Below are 19173 nucleotides of genomic sequence, written 5' to 3'. Positions count from 1 at the left end.
TTAAAGCAGCAGCAGGGCAGCTAGGAGCGGGACAGAGAACAGGGGACTCTTCTCTCTGTTGACTTCCAGATCTTAAAGTAATCACAGAAAGCTGCGCTCTCTGCGTCGGGGACCAGCATTTTTAACAAGACCCGCATCCCTGTTTTGACAGTGGATGATTGCCCACCACAGCCACCATTTGTCTACGAGAAGAGAGGGAAGGAGTACGATCTTGTTGGCGAGTGGCGAAGGGGCACACGCTGTATCCGTGACAGGCTCCGTTCCTTATCTGTGAGAGGTTTGGAGCCGCGTCGGTCCGCTTAAACCCTTATATGACCCACGCCCCGAGTGTTTCCATTACACATGGTCTGTGCTTCTCAGCTGATATGTGAAACCTGCTGCCTTATCGCTATCGGTCGATTGATATTTTCTGGGTACAAGCCCAAGGCATTAAATCAATGTCTCCACTCTGCAGTGGCATATTCTCTGTAGACTAGTCTGTGGGAGACAAGTGAAGTCCTGCTGAAAACGGGCTTCATCCTGTCTCGATTCGCACGAAGCTCCTTTTGGCAGAAGAAGCGGTACTTTAAATAGGATCCACCTGCCCGGACTTGGTGCCGAGCAACCCCGAGCTGCCCCTGGGGATCCTCCGGTGTTTGCCACTTCAGGGAATATAGAGGGCGAAGGGACCGCACAGCCGGGTCATGGGGTACCCGGCCAAGCCCGGCGTCCCGGGCACAAACCCCGGCTCCCTCCCGCTGCAGGATTCGCAAGCGGCAGCCCGGGAGGGACCTGCGGTAAATCTCCGCCCGACAGAGCGCACCCGCGTAGCGCAACGCCGGAGCCGGCTCCGTCTCGCCGGGAGCGCCGTGCTCGCGTCTCGGCCCCTCGCCGCCGGGCGATCCGGTCACACCTGCGAAGCCTATGGCAGAGGGGCTCTCCAATATTCTTTCTCCCGTTTTTCGATGGGTAGTAGTGCTGGAGGAAATTAGTGAGATTTCTGGACGCTGGCTTAGCTTTTCTTTTCTAAATCGACCCTTAAGTTTAGTTGGTCGCCGCTGTCCCTAACCCGTCAGGGGGCAATTATGTGACAATTATGAGAATTACACAGTTCTTTTATCTGGCGGCCGTACACGAAGGGGGCTGAGCACAGCGAAATCTGTTCACGTTTAAACATACACCCCCTCCCCTTGTGTGATGCTGCTTGCTGGGGACCAGCGCTCGCCAACGCGGCCGCTGTTATTACCGGGGTCGATCCGAGCCAGGGCTACAAAGCTGGGAGCCCGGCCCGGCCTTTCCAGCGGCCCGGGGCGAGGTGGAGCAGCGCTAGGGATGCTTCCCGCGGGCATCGCCCCATCCGGCGGGGAAACGCCGGGTCTGGCTGCCGCCGCCCCGGCTGCAAAGCACCCGGGAGGTTACACCGCCTCGGGTGGCTTTTTCCCTCCCTCCCTCCCCCTACCCCTGCACCGTAAATTAAAAAGAGAGAAAAAAAAAAAAAAAAAAAAAAAAAGACACCACCGCATAAACACCCGCACACGCCGGTGGCTTCACAGCGCCCCGCAAACATACCCTGCGGGGGCGTCCCCTTCCTTCCCGCAGCAAGGCAGCCCCCTCACACCCCCGGGCCCCCTGCACAAGCTTGGCCGTACAAATCGTTCCTTTTCACATTCACGCTTTAGATCTACGTTTGTTTTTCTGGCACATGGCTCCGTCCTCCGTAACCCGCCCCAGAATTTTTGAAAGAAAATAGCAGAAGTATTTAATTGTTAACATTTGATTTATTTAAAGTCCTTAACTGCAAATGATCAAAAACATACTTCACGCATTAAATTCTCAGTTATCGTTTTAAATCAAAATATTTTTTCAATTACAATCACATTTATAAAATTAACAAAATTTCTTAAATTCACGTGTAATTCTTTTTTTACTGTCATTTAAAGCAATTTCCAGCTGTAAAGAAAGAAAAAATATAAACCATGCAATAAATTAAGAACATTGAGACAGCGAACAGGAATAATAATAAAACCCGTCTGGCTATGCTAACACCGTGTAAAACTGTGGAAAGTGCATTAACACTGGATGAAACAAGCTAACGATGGCGATAATTAAACGGCCACAAAAAAAAAAAAAAAAAAAAAAAAAAAGAAAATGGATGTGGAATTTATTAAACAAGTTGGAAAACGGGAGAGAGACAGAGCTCTCCTCTTTTCCTTGCGTCGGTGTAATAGTCAACATTTCCTGGGAGAGGGGGAAAATAACCTTGTTATAGATACACAGTTCTAGCTGGTACACAATGAAGACACTTAAATTAAATAAGCATGTCATCCACATGTTGATGAGAGTTCCTGATGAACGAGAATCTTCAGTAACAGATGGGAAGGAAAAAAAAAATATCCAACTGGCTGTGACCTCTTGTAACTTTATATTACATCCCAAGGCAGGTAACACTTGGAAAAAAATAAGGGTCGCATCCTGCACTCCAAAGCTCCAGTTGGTCCCCTCGGGAGTGCAGGATCCGGCCCGCAGCATCTGAGTGTATGCGGGTTGTACTAGCCGAAGGTTTATTTTGCAAGTATCAAAAGGATGATCCGAGAAAGTAAATAGTCCTCTTGTTGCTTAGAGATTCTCTTAGTGTTTTGCTACTTCACAGCAGTATTGTCCTTCAAAGCCTTTTTAATTAAAAAAAGTCTTAAATGTCTACTCGCTTCTTCATCTCCGTATTGTTAAAGTATTGCCACATACCTGTAAACTTACATGAGATTATAGAGCACAGAAGGGGGGAAGACGAGGGGGCGGAAAGCACAAACAAGTAGTTTACAAGCTCAACAATTTTTTCTTCTTTTTAGTAACACCCTGCAAAGGCTAGGGGGGATCTCCGGGGAGAGGGGCTGGGCGGCGGGGGCGGGAGGGGATATGTACAAGCGGGACGCGGCCGGCTTTGCAGGAGGTCGTGGTGGATCATAACAACACACAACGCGTTGCGAGACAATTAAAAAGTAACAGTCCTTTGCACGCAGCGTGCGGAAACACCTCGGTTTGTCGCAGGGAGAGGGAAAGGGGGGAGAGAAGCCGGGAAAGGGGAGGGGGAGAGGGGGTCGCCCCCGGCGGCGGGGGGGGTGCAGAGCTAGGAGGTGTTTAGCACGGGTCTGGAATACACACCTTGGTAGTAGGAGGGCTCTAGGGCCGAGGGCTCGATGCTGCTGCGGCCTGCCATGGAGGCGCTGCCCAGGGGCAGCCCGCCGGGGATGCTGGCCCCGTAAGAGGAGTATTGCAGCGCCTGCTCGTAGGCTTTGAAGTCCAGCTTGTGCTGCTGCTCCGAGGAGGACATGAGGTTGTTGATGGAAAACGGGTGGTTGAAGGAGTAGTGGGGATCGCCCTTCAGGTGGAGCTGGGGTTCGTGGGCTAAGGAGTGAGGGGGGTGCGGGACGGAGGCCAAGGCGGGGACAGAGCTGATGGTGGAGGAGGTGGCCGAGGCCGAGGTCTTTAGCTCCGTGCTCGATCCGCTGTGGTCCATAGACTGGGGGCTGGTGGACGGGTTGGAGCTGGAGAGGGAGGTGGCGGTGTCCAGCTGCGCGGGTTTATTGTGGCCTCTGTGCAGGGGGGAGTTGGAGCTGGAACTGGAGGTCCCGGCCTGATCTTTCCTGCCCTCCTGAGGGGCTTTGCTGTTCGCCGGCTTCTCGCACTTGAAGCGCTTTTGCCGGCGGAGGTAGCAGCCGTTTTCAAACATGTTCCCGGAGTCGGGGTGCAGGGTCCAGTAGGAGCCCTTGCCGGGCTTGTCGGGGGAGCGGGCCACCTTGACGAAGCAGTCGTTGAAGGAGAGCGAGTGGCGGATGCTGTTCTGCCAGCGCTGCTGGTTCTGCCGGTAGTAGGGGAAAAGGTCCATGATCCACTGGTAGATCTCGCTCAGCGTCAGCATCTTGCTGGGCGCCTGCTGGATGGCCATGGTGATGAGGGAGATGTAGGAGTAGGGCGGCTTGGCGTGGGGGTAGCTCCGCTTGAAGGTCTTGGCGTCCCGCGTTCTGCCGAGGTTGGACTGGGTGTAGGCCATGGGGCTCATGCAGGGGTTCATGCCGCCGTAGGGGCTCAGCCCGTTCATGGGGGCCGGCTGGGCAGACATGGCGTTGATGCCGCCGGGGCTCAGCGCCGTGCCCATGGCAGCCACGCCGGCCGGCATGCCGTTCACCGGCCCCGCCGAGCCCGCCGGCATGCCGGCCACGGCGCCAGGGCTCAGCCCGGCTCCCAGCCCCGTGTTGGCGTAGGACATATTGAAGGAGCTGGAGGTCATGTTGCCGCTCGTCGTCATGGTGTTCATGGTCATGTAGGTGTTCATGGTGTTCATGGAGCCCAGCCCCGAGTTCATGTTGCTCACGGGCACCGAGGAATAGGCCTAGGGCAGCGAGACGGAGAGAGTGGGTTAGGGGGGAAGAGAGGGGCGGGCAGGACCCCGGCGGGGCCGGATCCGTCCGTCCTGCCCGCCGTGCCCAGCGAGCCGTGCAAACGTCCTGCCGCGGGACGCCGTCCGCTTCCCCGACACCCGGGAAAGCGCTTCCCGAAAGCCGCACGGAAAGGCCGCTGGCGCGATGAAATGGTCTAATTCATGTTTACACGTGTTTATAAATAGACGCGGAGGGGAGCGTGTGCTCGGTCCCGACGCGCTCCCGTTTTACCGGCGTGCCGCGGCTTGCGCCGGGATCACCGGGGCGCGCGGACAGACGGCCTTCCCGGGGCAGCTCCGCACCCCCGCAGAGTCGGGGTGCTTTATCCGCCCCGGGAGGAGGTTTTCTCCCGGAGTATTCCCGCGGTTTTGCTGATTTTGTGTCCCGTCTCTAGCTAAATATTTAAATTCATCAGATTATTGAAATTTACGGGTGTACACTGTCTGCGCCAAGGAGAAATTCGAGTACCTGCACTTAGAAGAATCTCATGCATCTCTCCCACCCTGCACTGATTTAAATTTCTATTCTTCCACAAGATGCGATAATGTAAAAAAAAAAAAAAAAAAAACCGAAAAGAAAAGAAAAAAACAACAGCTCACGTCCGCGCATTTTATCTGTGGAAACCTTCCTCCTTTTCTGCGTTTTCTAGCAAGTCAGTCTTTAAATTAAAGTTAAAAAAAAAAAACCCAAACCAAAACTTTCCCAAAGTACGAAAAGCCTGAACTTTTCCTGCCTGAGGTTTTCTACAATTGCCCGACGTGCAAAAATTGTAGTAGCCTAACACATAACACAACTCTTTTAAAAGGCAGAACTGGAGAGGCTGAAATTGTGCTTTCCAGTACGGCATCTGATTTAACAGGAGGGAGAAAGACGTTCCCAGTTTACCTCGAACAAAGGCAATACGGCTAAGAAAAGGAGGTTTAGGCGACGGTTAAATGTATAAAATTCATTACTGTGCACTACAAATTCCACGAGCTTATAAATGCGCTTTTAATTTAGAGGATCATATTCATTACTTGAGATGGTAGAACACAGATGAGTTTCCCCCCTTGCATCCATGCAGTGATTCAAATTAAATAGCAGAGGAGGAGAAAAGATTGAGGCTAAAAAATAGCAAAAGCGAAGGTCGCTTAACTTTATGTTTGTGGATAATGAGTATGGCGAGGATAAACGAGTCTGGAAACGGCACATAATTAGGATGACCCTTATTTGCCCTTAGACGACTTTCCTATATTAAATAAGATGCCAGTAGGGTGACACGTATCTGCCTGTGCCCGCGTGGCCCTATGGGTGCTGTGTGCCAGCTCCGGGGTGCAGGGACGAGGCGTGGGGACTGTGGAGCCGTGTGTCCGGGTGTGCTGATGCAATGCCCGGGTGCGCACACCTAGGTGCCTGCCTCGCTGCCACACTTCCTTAACACGGCTCCTTCCCGGGCGGGAATCCGGAGGGCTGCCGGCGGTGCTGCTAGGCACTGGCTTCTCCCGGGGAGCCCCTCTGCAGACCCGCAGCGGCACAGTGCGAACCCCAGGCCCCCGCAGGGCCTCGGCGCGCCGCGGGGAGGGCTCCGGGCGCTTCCGTGGCCTTCGCCTCTGCCGTAGTTGTTGGCGCTTGGGTCCGTTCTCCCCCTTCTTTTGCACCCTGCTGCCAAACAGGCGCGGGGGACCAAAGTGCCTCCCGGGGTGCCGCGGGCCAGGCCGGGCCGGGCTGAGTCCGGGGCGGCGGGTCCGGATGCGGGCACCCCTCCCGGTCTGGCTCCCGGGGTCGCTCTCGGCAGCGCCGCCAGCCGGCCCGCGGCAGCAGCAGCACACGCCGCAGGCAGCCCGTCTTGCAAAGTACGAGCAAACGGCTATTTCCCCCCCCCCCCCCTCCGCCTTTTCTTTTCGCCCGCCTTTAACAGGTGAGGCCCCCGGCGACCGCGAGCAGAGAGGCCGGCAGCCCCGCCGAGGAGCCCGCGGAAGGCGCTGCTCCCGCCCCGGGACGCGCTTGCGACTGCCTCCTTCGTCCCCTGCCATCTGCCGGGAAGGAGTCGGGGGCCGGCAGCGCGGCGAGTCCTCTGCCCCGAGCCAAGAGTTTACGGTGCGCTTTTGTGCGCGCCGCAAGCGGAGATTACGCTTTTAAAGGAGATCAAGGGCTGCCCCCGGGCCCCCGGCCCTCCCGGCGGGCCCTCAGCCGCCCCGGGTGTCCCTCAAACGCCTCCAGGGGCTCTCGGAAGCCGTGTTTTCCTCGGGGAAGCCTGGCCAGCTTCAGCGCCGGAGGGAGGGGGTGAGGGGGAGGCACGTTTGCGCTGGCAGGATCTAGAGTGCAAACCGATTCCTCCGATTGCTGCCCCCCTCCAGACCCCCAGCCCTTCCCCCTGCCCCCCCTCCCCCTTACAGAGGGGCAGCAGCGGAGCCAGACCCTGGGATTCACTCACCTCCTGAGTGTCGGCGTAGTAGCTGTTCCAGTCGCTGGTTTCATGCCCTTCCATTTTCACAGTCCCTAACATTATGGAGCCAACCTGCCCGGTGTAACCATCCAGCCCTCTTGCAAGCGAGCGACGGGCAGCAGGAAAAGAGCCCGAAAGCCCGACCTAGCAGGAAGCCAGCTTTCAGGAGGGGAGGGGGGTGCTGAATTCTCCTCTATAACCAGCCAAAAAGGAGGCAGGGAGCGGTGTGGGGCGAGACAGTTGAGAAAGTGAGGAAGTGCCGGCTGGGATGTGAGTGGAGTTGAGCTGATGTGGATCTTACGTCGCAGAAGTACCCACCTCCTCCTCCTCCTCTCCCCATTTGTCCGCCGCACAAAGGCGTTCGCACCTACAAAGCCGGAGATGCACCTGCAAACAAGGCAGTTCCCCTCGCCTGCAACTCCCCCCGGGGCGGCACTTTATTTGCAAAGCGGCATAATTGGTTTAAGCTTGTGGGGAAAGAAGGAGAGACAGAGGTGGGAGAGGGGGAGAGAGTGGGAAAGGAGGGGGGAGGAACCCACCCTTTCGGATGGACAGGACAAATGCCTAGGAGGGATCGGTGGAAATGAAATGAGGTAGATAAGGGAAGGGCAGCCCCCCCCTGTTTGAAGAGAATGCAAAAGGCCATCCAGCCTTAAACCCCTGAGATTAGGGGCAATATTTACTGAAGTCCAGTAGATGCTCCTTTAACTCGATGGCCGGGACGTGCTCCAAAGTCCCGAGTCCTGCAGTCCGCAGGCTCCCCCCCTCTCCCGCCCCTCACTTCAAAGCTGGTTACCGCGCAGGTACCTCCGCGGCGACCCCCGCCCCTGCCGCGGCGCCCCCCGCTCCGAGCGCCCTCGGGGCGGGGGACCGGGACTCTGCGTTCCGGGCTGCGAGCAGGAGGGCTCGCCTCCACGCTCCCCAAAGCCCTCCGACCCCCCCCCCCCCTCCTTGGGCTGAACCTGGCCCTGCAAACGGGGCTGTCGTCTATGTAGATGGTGATGATGATATTTCTTTCCTGATGCCTTACGTTTAGAAACCATGTGAGTCACCGCGCTGAGGCATAACACTACAGGCACCCTATAAATGCGGACAGAGGCTTAAATGCGGATCTACCGATATTAACCTCCACTTGGCAAACATCAGGTGAGTCGCTGGAACCATTTTATATCTTTACTGTGGAAAGCCTCCAGCCCAGAAGGCTCCTTTGGAAGCCTTCTCTGGTGCCAGGCACCCAAGAGCAGCAATAATAAGTAGCGGGTATCTCATTACCAACTTCTTGCTCATTAACCTGATTCCTCGCAAAGAACAGGGGAGAAGGAATCTAGACAGGCTGGTAAACGGTAAAAAAGGGCAACACTGATAAAACAGATTGACATTGGACAACACTCTTTATTATGATGGAGGAAATCTCTCAGTCTTTGCAGATTGATCGAATATTTTCTGTTTCTGCTCCTGCCCTGTCCGGGTCTTCGAGCTTATGTCAAGAACACAGACTTTTCTTGGGTTTCTCTACCCTGTCCTTTATGAGTTTGTTCCTACCCAGCTATCAGAACTTGTATCACCCGACAGTAAAAAAAGGACAAAACAGCAACAACAAAAAATCCACTCCACCAAACAAATAAACAACCCGCCTCCCCCCCCCCCCCCCCGCCCAAAAAACCCCCACTTTCCAGGCAATGGGAATTTGAACGGGAAATAAAGTTTCTTGGGATTTTGAAAAAGGCTTGTGTATCATACCACACGAATTAAAATACACATCTGGGTCTGAATTTCTGCCAGGCACGTTTATCGTCCAGCAGGATTACAGTTGCTTCCACAGTGATTTGTCCTCGAGTGGTCTGTGAAAACGCCACCCTCGCAAGAACGATTTTAAAGTTTCTTATACACAGATCCAGGATTCAAATGACGAGATATAGCGTATCTCCGCCTCGACAAATATGTTTTAACTTGTCCTCTAAATGCGTTTTCTGTTATCCCTTTCTTTGTTCTTTCCCTCCTCGTCCTTCTTTCTTTAAATCTGGCAACAGAATTAAGTCAAATCCTCGAAACAAACAAAACTCTGGAATCAGCAGACGAGAATAAGGGATGAAAATGTGTCTTGAAGGAAATAAAATAGATGAAAGCACCGGATTAAAACCCCACTTTCTGAAATGGTCAAAGTACACCTATGGAAATTGGAACAAAACCCAGTGGAAAATCTAAGAGATATTAAAATTGCGGTTTTCATGTATGCACCCTCCCTCCTTGACTAATTGAAGGGGTCTATTCGTCTGAAAATGGAGACGCTTCGGTGGTGGCTTCTTCATTTCAGTAGTTGAGGTCTGTGGGGTTCGGAAACCCCATGGCAGTACAGCTGCATGCGGCCAGGCTGGGAGGGGTGCAGCGGCCCCAGCGACCCCGCTGGCGGCACCTCCCCGCCGGGTGCCCTCGGGGCGGTGCTGCCCCGCTTCCCAGAGCCTAACCCCGCGGGAGCAACACCCGCCGGGACGCCGGGCAGCCCACGCAGGGCTCGCTCCGTACCTGGAAAAGAGAGCGGGCACGAAGCCGGCCACGCTCCTCGGTTGCTGCTACAAATCGCGAAGGCGTTTCGCCGGGCGGAGCAGACGTGACGCCCGGCAAAGCCGCTCTCCGCGCCGGCCGGCCCCTCGGGACGCCCCCGCCGGGATGCCCGCCGGCCGGGCCGGGCTGGGACAGGAGGGGAGGCCGGGGGTTGTGCAAAGTCGCAGCGCCTCCTGTTGTCCGGCAGCGGCTCGGGCTCAGTTCCTTCTTTCTAAGGTTGCTCCCAGAGGTGAGAGCAGAGACGGGCTCCTGTCTGTAACCTTAGAGAGCCTTTTGGCTTGATGTACAAATCAGCAAGCCCGAGGCAGAGTCAGCTGCTGCTGGAAACTCCCTTCAGCCCAGGTTGCTGTGTTGCAGCCCTGGTGGAGAAAAGCCTTCCTCCCGTGAAGAAAAGAGGGTCCTGACGGCTCTGCCCACGGCCACAAGAAAAAGAGGGCATTTCGGTGGTTGCCCTTGCCCCGCACTTGAGCCTGTGCGAAGCCGTATGTGGGATGCGCCGAGAGTCCAGCGCGATTTGTCCGTACCCTTTGCAGGAGGCTCAGCGGGAGGGAAGGAAGGACTCTCCGAGGATGGAGGACGCGTGATAGCAGCCAGGAGCTCTCCAGACGCGCTTGGCTGCTTATGTGTGTTCTAGACTTCAGGACGGTAGCCCTGGCCCGATTTACACAGAGCCTTTCCCCAGCTCTCGTTAGAGTAGCGCCAGTTTCTGATCAAGCTGTACATTGGCTTTTTTTTTTTTTTTCTTTTTTTTTTTTTTTTTCAGGGGGAGCTGTTTGTGCAGCCTGGAGAAAAGTGCAGGCTGAAGTGAGCTATATTTTCCCCTTCTAAACGGGAGCAAGGTGTCAGCTCCTGGTTGCACCGGTGCGCACTGCCAAGGAGGGAAACATAACTGACCTAAAAGAGGAAAGTGTGTGTGTGTGGCTTTGATGTGTGTGGAGCAGGGGGAGGACGTCCACGGGAGCCCGTGTTACCAGCGCTGGCAGTGAGAGCTGGGCCCCACAAAGACCGCTCAGCAAGCGGCCGCTTTTTGGGAAGCGCATGGCTGCGGGTCCCGGCTGTCAGGCCGGGCCGAGGGGCCTCGTCGGTGGGAAGGGGCCTCCCGCCGCGTGGCGGGGAACAGAGCGGGGAACCGCCACGGCCCGGGAGCCCGTCGGCATCCGTTGCCCAGCGCTACTCGGTAGCACCGCCCGCAGGTACTGCCCCACGCGTGGGGCGGGCGGCCGTAGGGCGGGGGCTTTAATTTTAACTTTGGAGCGCTATTTTAGTTCGGTCCAGCGTGAGAGCTACTTTTCCTCTGGCAGGGGCAGCGCCTGCCGGGCACCCTTTCGATTTAACTTGCAGGATCCTATTTGATTTTACCCAAATGCCATCGTCTCCTGTCCGGGAATCTCTCGGCAGTGCTTGTGGGGGACAGATCGGGAAGGAGCTGGGAGGCTGTGTCCCATCAGGATGCCTTCCCTGCTCCTCACTGTACAGCCGCCTTTTCTTTTTCCCGGGTCTGTCTCCTGCAGAGGGTCGCTGGTACCTGGCTTTCCCGGTGGGCCCAACACGAGGAGGGGAGCTGCGCAGCGGGTGGCCTCAAACACCGTGGGACCCTTTAGCTTCTCCCACCCTCTCCCCGTCCTTACTCATCCTCCCCTCCCGACGATGGGAAATGCCTCTTCCCATCTGTTTCCAACCCGGAATCCTCCCCCACCCACGCGGGCAAACAGTAATCGGGTGGGGACGTTCCGCTGCCCAGAGCCGGGTCCTTTGGACAGGGTGGGAGCCCGGGAGGACCCGGGGCGCTCCGGGAGCAGGTGTCGGTGACTGCCGAAAGCGCCCCTCGCTCCAGAGGGAGCCCATCAAGACGGCGGCGGAGTCGGGGGGGCTTGTTACCCTCGCTCACACAGGCAGAGCCGCCCCGGCTCTGTGCTCCTGCCGCTGAGCCCTCAATGAGAAGAGCCGGCGGGGGTTCCCCGCCGCTGCCCGGAGCACCCCTCGGCGGGGCGATGGCTCCCGCGCCCCCCGGACTTCACGAGCCGGTGCGATGCGATAAGGCGGCGTTTCCCTTCCTCTCGCTCAGGAGCGGCGCCTGGGCAGGTGAGGGCACTGCATGGGGTCGACGCTTGCTTCGGAGCCTCTTCTGCGTGAAGTTTTCTATCTACGACCACCACAGCCAAGCGACCCCCTTCCTCCACCAACCAGAGGTAGGAGGGGAGCATCCCCTTTTCTTTCTGCACCCAAGGTCTGTATCCTCCTGGGCGGACTAGACGTGCTCTCCCGCTGTCCCGTCCCCGGCAGGGAGGGCCGGGGGAGGCGCATCCCTCACCCCCCGGGCCCTGCCTCCCCGCTGCCTGCTTTCTCGGCCGCTGGTTTTCCTCCCTTTCAGCTTCCCCCGCCGGGCGCAGCGGGCTCCGGAGCGGCCGGGACCCCGGGTAGGTGCCGCCCTGCTGCCGGCGGGACCGCAGCGGCGGGCGTCCCCGCCGGAGGCCCAGTCCTGCCGGGGCCGCGCCCCCGGGGCACCGGGAGCACTCCTGGGGGGTGCCGGGCCTGCCGGGCTCTCACGGCTCACACTCAGGGTGCGCCTTCCATGGGCGCTGTGCAAGGCCCCGGAGGCATTTTGTGACTCGTTGCAGTAGCGACTTTCCGTTGACGGATATTATTTTATTTTATTTCATTTCATTTTATTTCTTAAATTTCATTGCAATTAATTACATTTCATATTTCTAGACCTCATTCAACATGTAGTGATTTGAGCGACACTCCCGACATAAAAAAATATCTCTCCTCCGACAATACCCATGTATCAGATCAGTTAAAGGAGAAAGAAGTACAAATAAAATAAATGAAAAATTACAAATCAGTTAATATCCAATGATTGAAAAGATGAGAGTAAAGAAGTATCTGTTTTCTTGATTATTTTTTCTTTACTGTAACCAAATAGTTCTTAACTAGGTAAATCACAACCCATTTCATACAATCACTTTATTTTTTGCTACTTGGGCTAGATGTGTGTATGCTGTTTGCAGAACCCCAGTTGGCAGGATGCCCACATTGCAGTGCGTGGTTGGCTAAGTGTGTTTTACTTACTTTATGTAAAAAAATAAAATGCACTTGATATTTCTCATTTGAGTCAAGACCAGCCATGTAGGTACTTATTTCAATTATCAGATGTTTTATTGATGTTACAATTTACTGCAACGTAAATGGAAATGCTTCTGTTGTTTATTTCAATCAGTGTGCTAATTCTTATGCAATTACTTAATATATTTTTGAAGCTTTTGTGTAGTTTCTTTTGTTTTAAAGTAACTGCAGTAATATGGCATGGAAGAAACAGTATCAGAGGAGATGAGAATTTGATTATGCACAGAGATAAACACATATACACCGATGGCACCCACTTTGCAGAATCTCACCCAAATTGCAAAAATGGTATTTCAGGACATATACAGATTTTTTGCAATGCATGTATAAGGAAGCAAGAAAGCAAACTGAGACAGTGAGTGCAGTTAATCTATATAAACCGATATAAGAAACAAAGCTTGGTAGGAGAGACCCTTTTGCACGAATCCTAGAACTATTTCTTTGTTAAAGTTGCCCAAGTGACTTCGTGGACCAAAATCTGCTTCCCCCCTCCTCCCCCAACAATATCTGCTGGTTGAACAAAAGGTATTTCCACTCTCCATGAGTCTTGCTTCTCCAAAACCTGCAGTGAGTTCTCTGTGAGAACATTTGTTTTACTGATGTAAACCGAATATCACCATATTGGACAAGAGATGCAAAGCTGATGAACTGCTTGTCACATACTCCAGTTCTTCTGCAAACTGACCTTCCCATGCAGAAGGTGGACTTGGTTTGGTAATTTGGATTTTGAAGGATGGAGAGTGGAGGAATGCTACCCTTCTTTCACTGCATAGCACCATATTTTCATGTTTGCTCCATTCTCCTTTACCTGCAAAGAATTAAGCATTTCCCTGTCTCTGTCTCCACAGTAGTCTTACAGAAAAGCATTGGGAGAGACCAGTATCTATCATAAATGGCTTTCTCGGCTCGCTTCAACTTTGAAGAATCAAATGTACAAAATCAAGGCTGGCTTATTTAAACTCCTCCCCAGGGAGCAGTTCCACAGCTTTATCCAGCTTGCAGTTCCTAGAGCATAAATTAATTCAGGCTGAATTAACTACACATTTTCTTGAGCTGTATTAACATGGACACCCAGCAATTGTGGGATGTGTGGTAGCATGATCACACATATAAAGAAACACTTTGGCCATTTACTCCATCGGGGACATACATTAACCTGTGTACAGCAAAAAAGATGTTTGCCCTGGAAAAGGATGCCTGGAGGCACATTCAGTAGTTTTACATTGAAATCTGAGAAATGTGAATATCAACTGGTAACACCCTAAAAACATAAGCAAGACCCATAAAATAGGATAGTCAACTAGCGTCCATGGGAAAGTAGAGGAAGGTCTGGATTTGGTAACGTTTTAGGACTCCTCAGGGGCAGCAGCTGTTCAGTATTTTGGAGAGTGGTTGGTCCTCCCAGCAGTTGGCCTAAGCTTCTGCTGCTGCTTCAAGCATTTCAAGGTTGAATCTCCCTGCTGAGCAGATTTAAGGGAATGACATCAGGAAGGTCACTTAGCTCACCATGTGCCTTCCCTTCTGTTGTCACGTTTGCTCAGTTCTCTGTGTAACTACTGGTGAGACAAGAAAAAATCAGATTTAATTCATTCCTCCTCCACCCCTCCCCAGCCAACAAGGCAGCTGCAAAAGTATTTCTGCAGTGCATGCGGTTTCAGGTTTACTCCTTTTAGGTAGTGACTTAATGTGGGATGATTGGCAGGGAATCCAACACCTGACCTTTCCTTCAGTTCCTCCGAAAGAGAGAGATCCTCTCTTCCATGCCAACAATTTCATAGCTGGATCAGGTGGCTTTCCTATTACCCATTGAACAAACAATCCTTTTCCTCTTTTCAGGATCAATATCAAGGATCAGCACCCATCCTGTGCCAGAAGTCCTTTAAATCTTTTTTAGCATTAACCTTAGAGATAGCTGGAACTCTGGCCTCTGCAAACACCTCTTCTCACCCTTTGCAGGGCATTTCCTTGTGCTGAAGAAATTGATTAGATGTGAAGATTTTTCTTGTGATTAAATGGGATTTCTATGTCCCCCAACACTGAGTCTTCAGCCGTGAAACCTATGAGATCTACAAACACACACATATATATCTACATCTATATATCCACAGTCAAGCTGTTGTCCTAAGAGAACAGAAGAGTTAGACCGGTATAGCCAACTGGAAAATCTGCTGTATTAACTGAAAGACAACGGAGAGCAGAGATAATATGATCAAATTTTAAAACTAAAGCAAGTAAAGGGCTGAGCCCAGCAAAGACTTTGGCAGGTGTTTAGCTGTAATTTCTCCGTTTATTGCTTACAGCCTTCTTCAAAGCCAGGAGTGTCTCTGACCTTGTGCCTATAATAAAGGCTATGTGTGATGGGCTTCTAGAAGTAACTCATGTAATTTCTCTTGAGCTATATAATAAAATGGCACATATCTGAAAATACTACAGTCATGTGATACTAAAAAAAATAAATCTGGCATTCATAATCATTCAAAATAGCCAAATTATTTTCTCATTGTAATGATTTTCTCATTATAAAGATGGTTTTAAATAAAAGGGCTTCATCTTGTTTCCAACATTTTATTTATTTTTATTTTTATTTTGAATTATAAAGGAAATACCATTATTTAAATACTGTGTTTCAATCAGGAGGGGAAAAAAAAAAAAGAGCAAAGTCCAAAATCACAGGAGGAAGAAAAATTTTAACTATTTCTGCTGGCATAGTACTGGCAAATACAGATATCTCACAGTCATAATGGAGATTAGTAGACCTGGGTGTGCATATTTGTTATGGATCAAAGATAGGATATAGTGATTAGAAGAAGGCAATGCTTTCAACACTCGCAAAGGGATTGAATGTGTGATTTATAATACTAATTCCACAAAACCTTTCTATGGCTGCTTACTGCACAAGGGATTCAATATGGATTGATCACTGAAAAAAAAAAAAAAGTATTTCCTTCAGCTCAGCTCGATCGAACCCTTGCAACTAACCAAAAAGCTTTGCAATATTGACACTCTCTGATTTAAGAGATTATTTCTCCCCACCCGTTTATTCCACTTTTCTGCTACAGATTACCGTCTCCACAGTGTAACTGTCAGAGATGTTTGTGTGCTACATTCCCAGTGGCCATAATTCACAGTTCAGTATTTTACCTTATAATTAATTGATTTTCTCTGAGTATTTATGGCCATTTTATATATATATCCAGCAGAAGTATTAAAACAAAGATGTTGATGCCAAGAGCAAATGGTAGCCTATAGCCTGAGGGTACATACCTCTGATTTTCTATGTACTAGCAGTCAGAAGCACAGACTCAGTTATGAATCTGCCACTGGTTCTGCTAGGCGATTTTGGAAAGTCATTCAAACTCTCTTTGTTCTAGCTCCTGGTCTCCAAAATGAGACAATGGTACATGGGCACCACAGCAAAACTGTTTTTGTAAATATGCTGTTATCCTTGCTAGGACTATTGCATTGGTGAATAGTTTTGAGTAAGTGTACCGCCACTTTGAGGCAGACGAGACTAGTGCTTTCGCTGCAGCGCACCAAAAAGGAGAGAGCAGCATCCCCCAGCAGTGCTGGGGGGCCTTTGGACTATTTCACGTGAAAAGAGTTTCACAGCCAGCTGGAAAAGGATACCAAGGTGAGGCTTAGCATCCGGCGACAAAATAGATGTAAGCCACAGAAGAACTAGCAAAGTAGTTATGCTCTTGCTTTCCTTTTTCCTTTAAGCAATTGCTATTCAGCTTTCCAAGGACTCTCGCTGGCAATTGCTGGAGAGTCTACACCAGGCTGGATGTATGTATTTCATACGCACCACGCTGTCCTGGTTCCTGATTACCTAGATGAAGGTGAGTATTGGAGAGCACCATGAACTCCTCCTGACTGTGCTCCAGTTTCCTCCCAAAGCCTGTGGGGCACTCCGTGCATCTCAGCCTTCTTCCAGCATGAACTTGGCTCATGGCAATGATGTGCACTGGGGGTGGGACTTCCTACACGGCATGGACTCAGCCAATTAGGAGAAAAGAAACTGCATTTTTTACCTTCGCGAACCAAATAAACAATTTTTTTAATGATCGCTTTTCTTTCTTAAAAGCCCCAAAATTTCCTTGTAACATTAGTAGACTAATAACTTAGATGATACAATTTATGTGATATTAGAAAGCTCAGTGATCGGGTGAGGCCTAATTAAGAAAAATAATAATGTGTATCCAGGCACTGAACTTGCACAAGGTTTTCCAAATCTAGATCCATTTGCTAAGTATAAGGATTAATCTACTGATTAGATTTTGGACTTTGCAAGCTACAGAGATAGGGCGTAACCTGTTTAACTAAATACTTAATAAAACACCTTTATGCTTGAGGCATCACTGTGATCATTAAGAGAGGGGCACATGCTAATAATACCTGGGGAAAGGGGAAAAAGCTTTCCATGTTTTTTCCTTTGTATCTGAGACGAGAATCTCTGCAGCTGTCATCTCTGGAGCTCAAACTGAGGATCTAAAGGATATATTGGCAACACTTACTCCTGGAATGACGGCTAAGCAATGTGTGTGGCTTAGTAGGGGAAAAAAATAGCATTTGGGATTTAACTTGACATCACCCTTGGGTGCTTACTCCCTTTGCTTATGCTGTAGCATAAGTCTAAATGCTGTAAAACAGGAAACATTTATGAACTGAGACTGGAACCTTTCTTGCAGCCATAGTACTTTCTCCAGGAGCCAGCCCCTGGTCTGCTGCAAGCAGAACTGACAAACAACAGATACAGTAAAATAACACAGCATACTCATTTTCCATTTTACCACAATGATTAACCTAAAGAGGAAACCCGTGTCTAAGGATTTTTCCTTCTTCCTAAGATTTTTTTGATGCAAATACTTCTTGCCATTCAGTGGCTTCTTACTGGAACTTCCTGATGCAAATACCTCTTCAAATGCAAGGTCTTTTCTTCCACACCCCACTGTGACTCCTGCAGAGAGGAACTGTTCTAGGTAAATGAAATTGTTGAGGCTTTACTTACTGTTTAACTAGTTTGAAATGGATCTGTTCTCTAGGTTTACAACTGCATTAAACTGCTAATAGGATTCATCTTCAGTGAGGCAATTGAACACTTCATTCCTGTTCTGAACTGCTCTAATGGCCTGGACAGCTACTGGGAATCCTTCAACGCAGATCAACTACTTCATATTCCACCTTCTGCTCCTCCAACTACTGTGGGATTCTTGCTAGAGAGAGGGAGAAGCAAACTAGACGCCAAATAGATAGGCTTCCTAGGATGTATTACAGGGCTTTACTCAGTTATCTTGCTATCAGAAGAAGAAAACCTGCTATTAATTGGGGTGTAATGTGATTGGCTAATGAGTTTCTCATCTTCAACAAGTTTTGAGTTGCAGGAACAAGCTAAAAGTGGGCCATCTAGCCCAGTGTAAGAAGTATTGTTTTCAAGAAGTACACTGGCTACCACCTTGAACTCCAGGAGTACAGTTTGTTAGGGGAAAAAAAGCTACAGAGCTGTAGCTGAAAACTACAAAGAAAGGAGAGGGTAATAGAAGACATTCGTCTGTTAGATTAGTGGAGCCTTTCAAGTGAGTGACATATTTGAATCCAATGCATGCAGTTAGTCCCTACAGTTCCTTGTTATCACATGGACATTTGGGGACACAAACTGCAGGAAAAAAACCCCAACCAACCACGTTTATTTTTACCCACCATAACAGACATGAGCGGCTTACAAACATAATTTTGTAAATTGTTGCAGCCCAGAGATTCATGGAAATTGCAGTGTTTTGAGTTCAGATCATATGTGGGAAACTTCCCCCCCTCCCCCCCTTACCGCTCTCAGCTGCGTTGCTTTGCCCGCGCTCTGGACGACCAGCCCTCTCGGGAACCTGGTCAATGTGACCTTGTAGGTTTGTGCCACAGTTATAACCATCTTGATAGATTAACTTTGACTTTTCACATTTTGTTTTAATTTATATGTTCATTTTAAAAATTTCTTTTCTGCAGTTTGATGATTTTTGGCATATGTTATCATCCCTGCATTTGTTGGACACTGATACGGTCACACATTTTCTCGGTCCACTTTTACTTCACACTTCATGTTGTGAAAAGAACTACTGTTAAAATTTAACTTTCACCAGACAGCTGTCAAATATACTTGATCCCTCCGTTCTTTGAAGGACAGGCTAGTAAAACTGTAAGACACGGAGTCAGGATTCCTCCCAGAGAATCGGTGTGAGACTTTTTGCTGATGTTAATATCGCTAAGCTGGCCAGTTTATGGAGTCTGTCCTGTTGCAGGCAATCCCTACTATTGTAAATTAAATCCCAGTGACAGAAAATGTATTGAAGATCATAAAAATGCAGCTGAGTTGGGCTTTCATATCCAAGCTGGCTCTTCAACAATTAGGAAAATTGGTTTGACAGGAAAAAATGCATCTGTAATTGCGTTCGGGAAGCGGCTGCAGTGCATGCACACAAATTTCCAGCAGTGCCATTTGGTTTTCAGGGCACAACTTTAAAGAGCCCACGAATGAGAGGGGAACAAGGTTTGCCATACACAGAAGAGAAACGAGGCTACAATGATGCGAAAAACCTCGCCCACACCGTGGCCTTCAGAAACTCGTGGTTCAGCTTGAACCTTCCTAATGACGTCTCC

General features: G+C 50.6%; 1 protein-coding gene across 2 annotated transcripts; it reads right to left on the bottom strand.

Annotated features, from left to right (window-relative positions):
* Positions 1–1737: 1737 nt before the first annotated feature.
* On the bottom strand, positions 1738–7201 carry FOXA1 (forkhead box A1). 2 transcript variants are annotated; one of them, XM_075753952.1, is made up of 3 exons: positions 6829–7201; positions 3139–4366; positions 1738–2721 (listed from the first exon to the last, which is right to left on the bottom strand). In XM_075753952.1, the coding sequence occupies exons 1-3, from the start codon at positions 6898–6900 to the stop codon at positions 2669–2671; spliced, it is 1353 nt and encodes a 450-aa protein (XP_075610067.1). In that variant the 5' UTR covers positions 6901–7201; the 3' UTR covers positions 1738–2668. The 2 variants fall into 2 exon arrangements, with proteins under 2 accessions (XP_075610067.1, XP_075610068.1); XM_075753953.1 differs by having other exon boundaries at positions 1738–4366; positions 6829–7200.
* Between the last annotated feature and the right edge of the window lie 11972 nt (positions 7202–19173).

Source organism: Balearica regulorum, chromosome 5, assembly GCF_011004875.1.
Source record: "Balearica regulorum gibbericeps isolate bBalReg1 chromosome 5, bBalReg1.pri, whole genome shotgun sequence".
NCBI classification, from domain to species: Eukaryota; Metazoa; Chordata; class Aves; order Gruiformes; family Gruidae; genus Balearica; species Balearica regulorum.
Note: the sequence above shows the minus strand (reverse complement) of the source record. Positions and strands in the feature narration are given on the sequence as shown.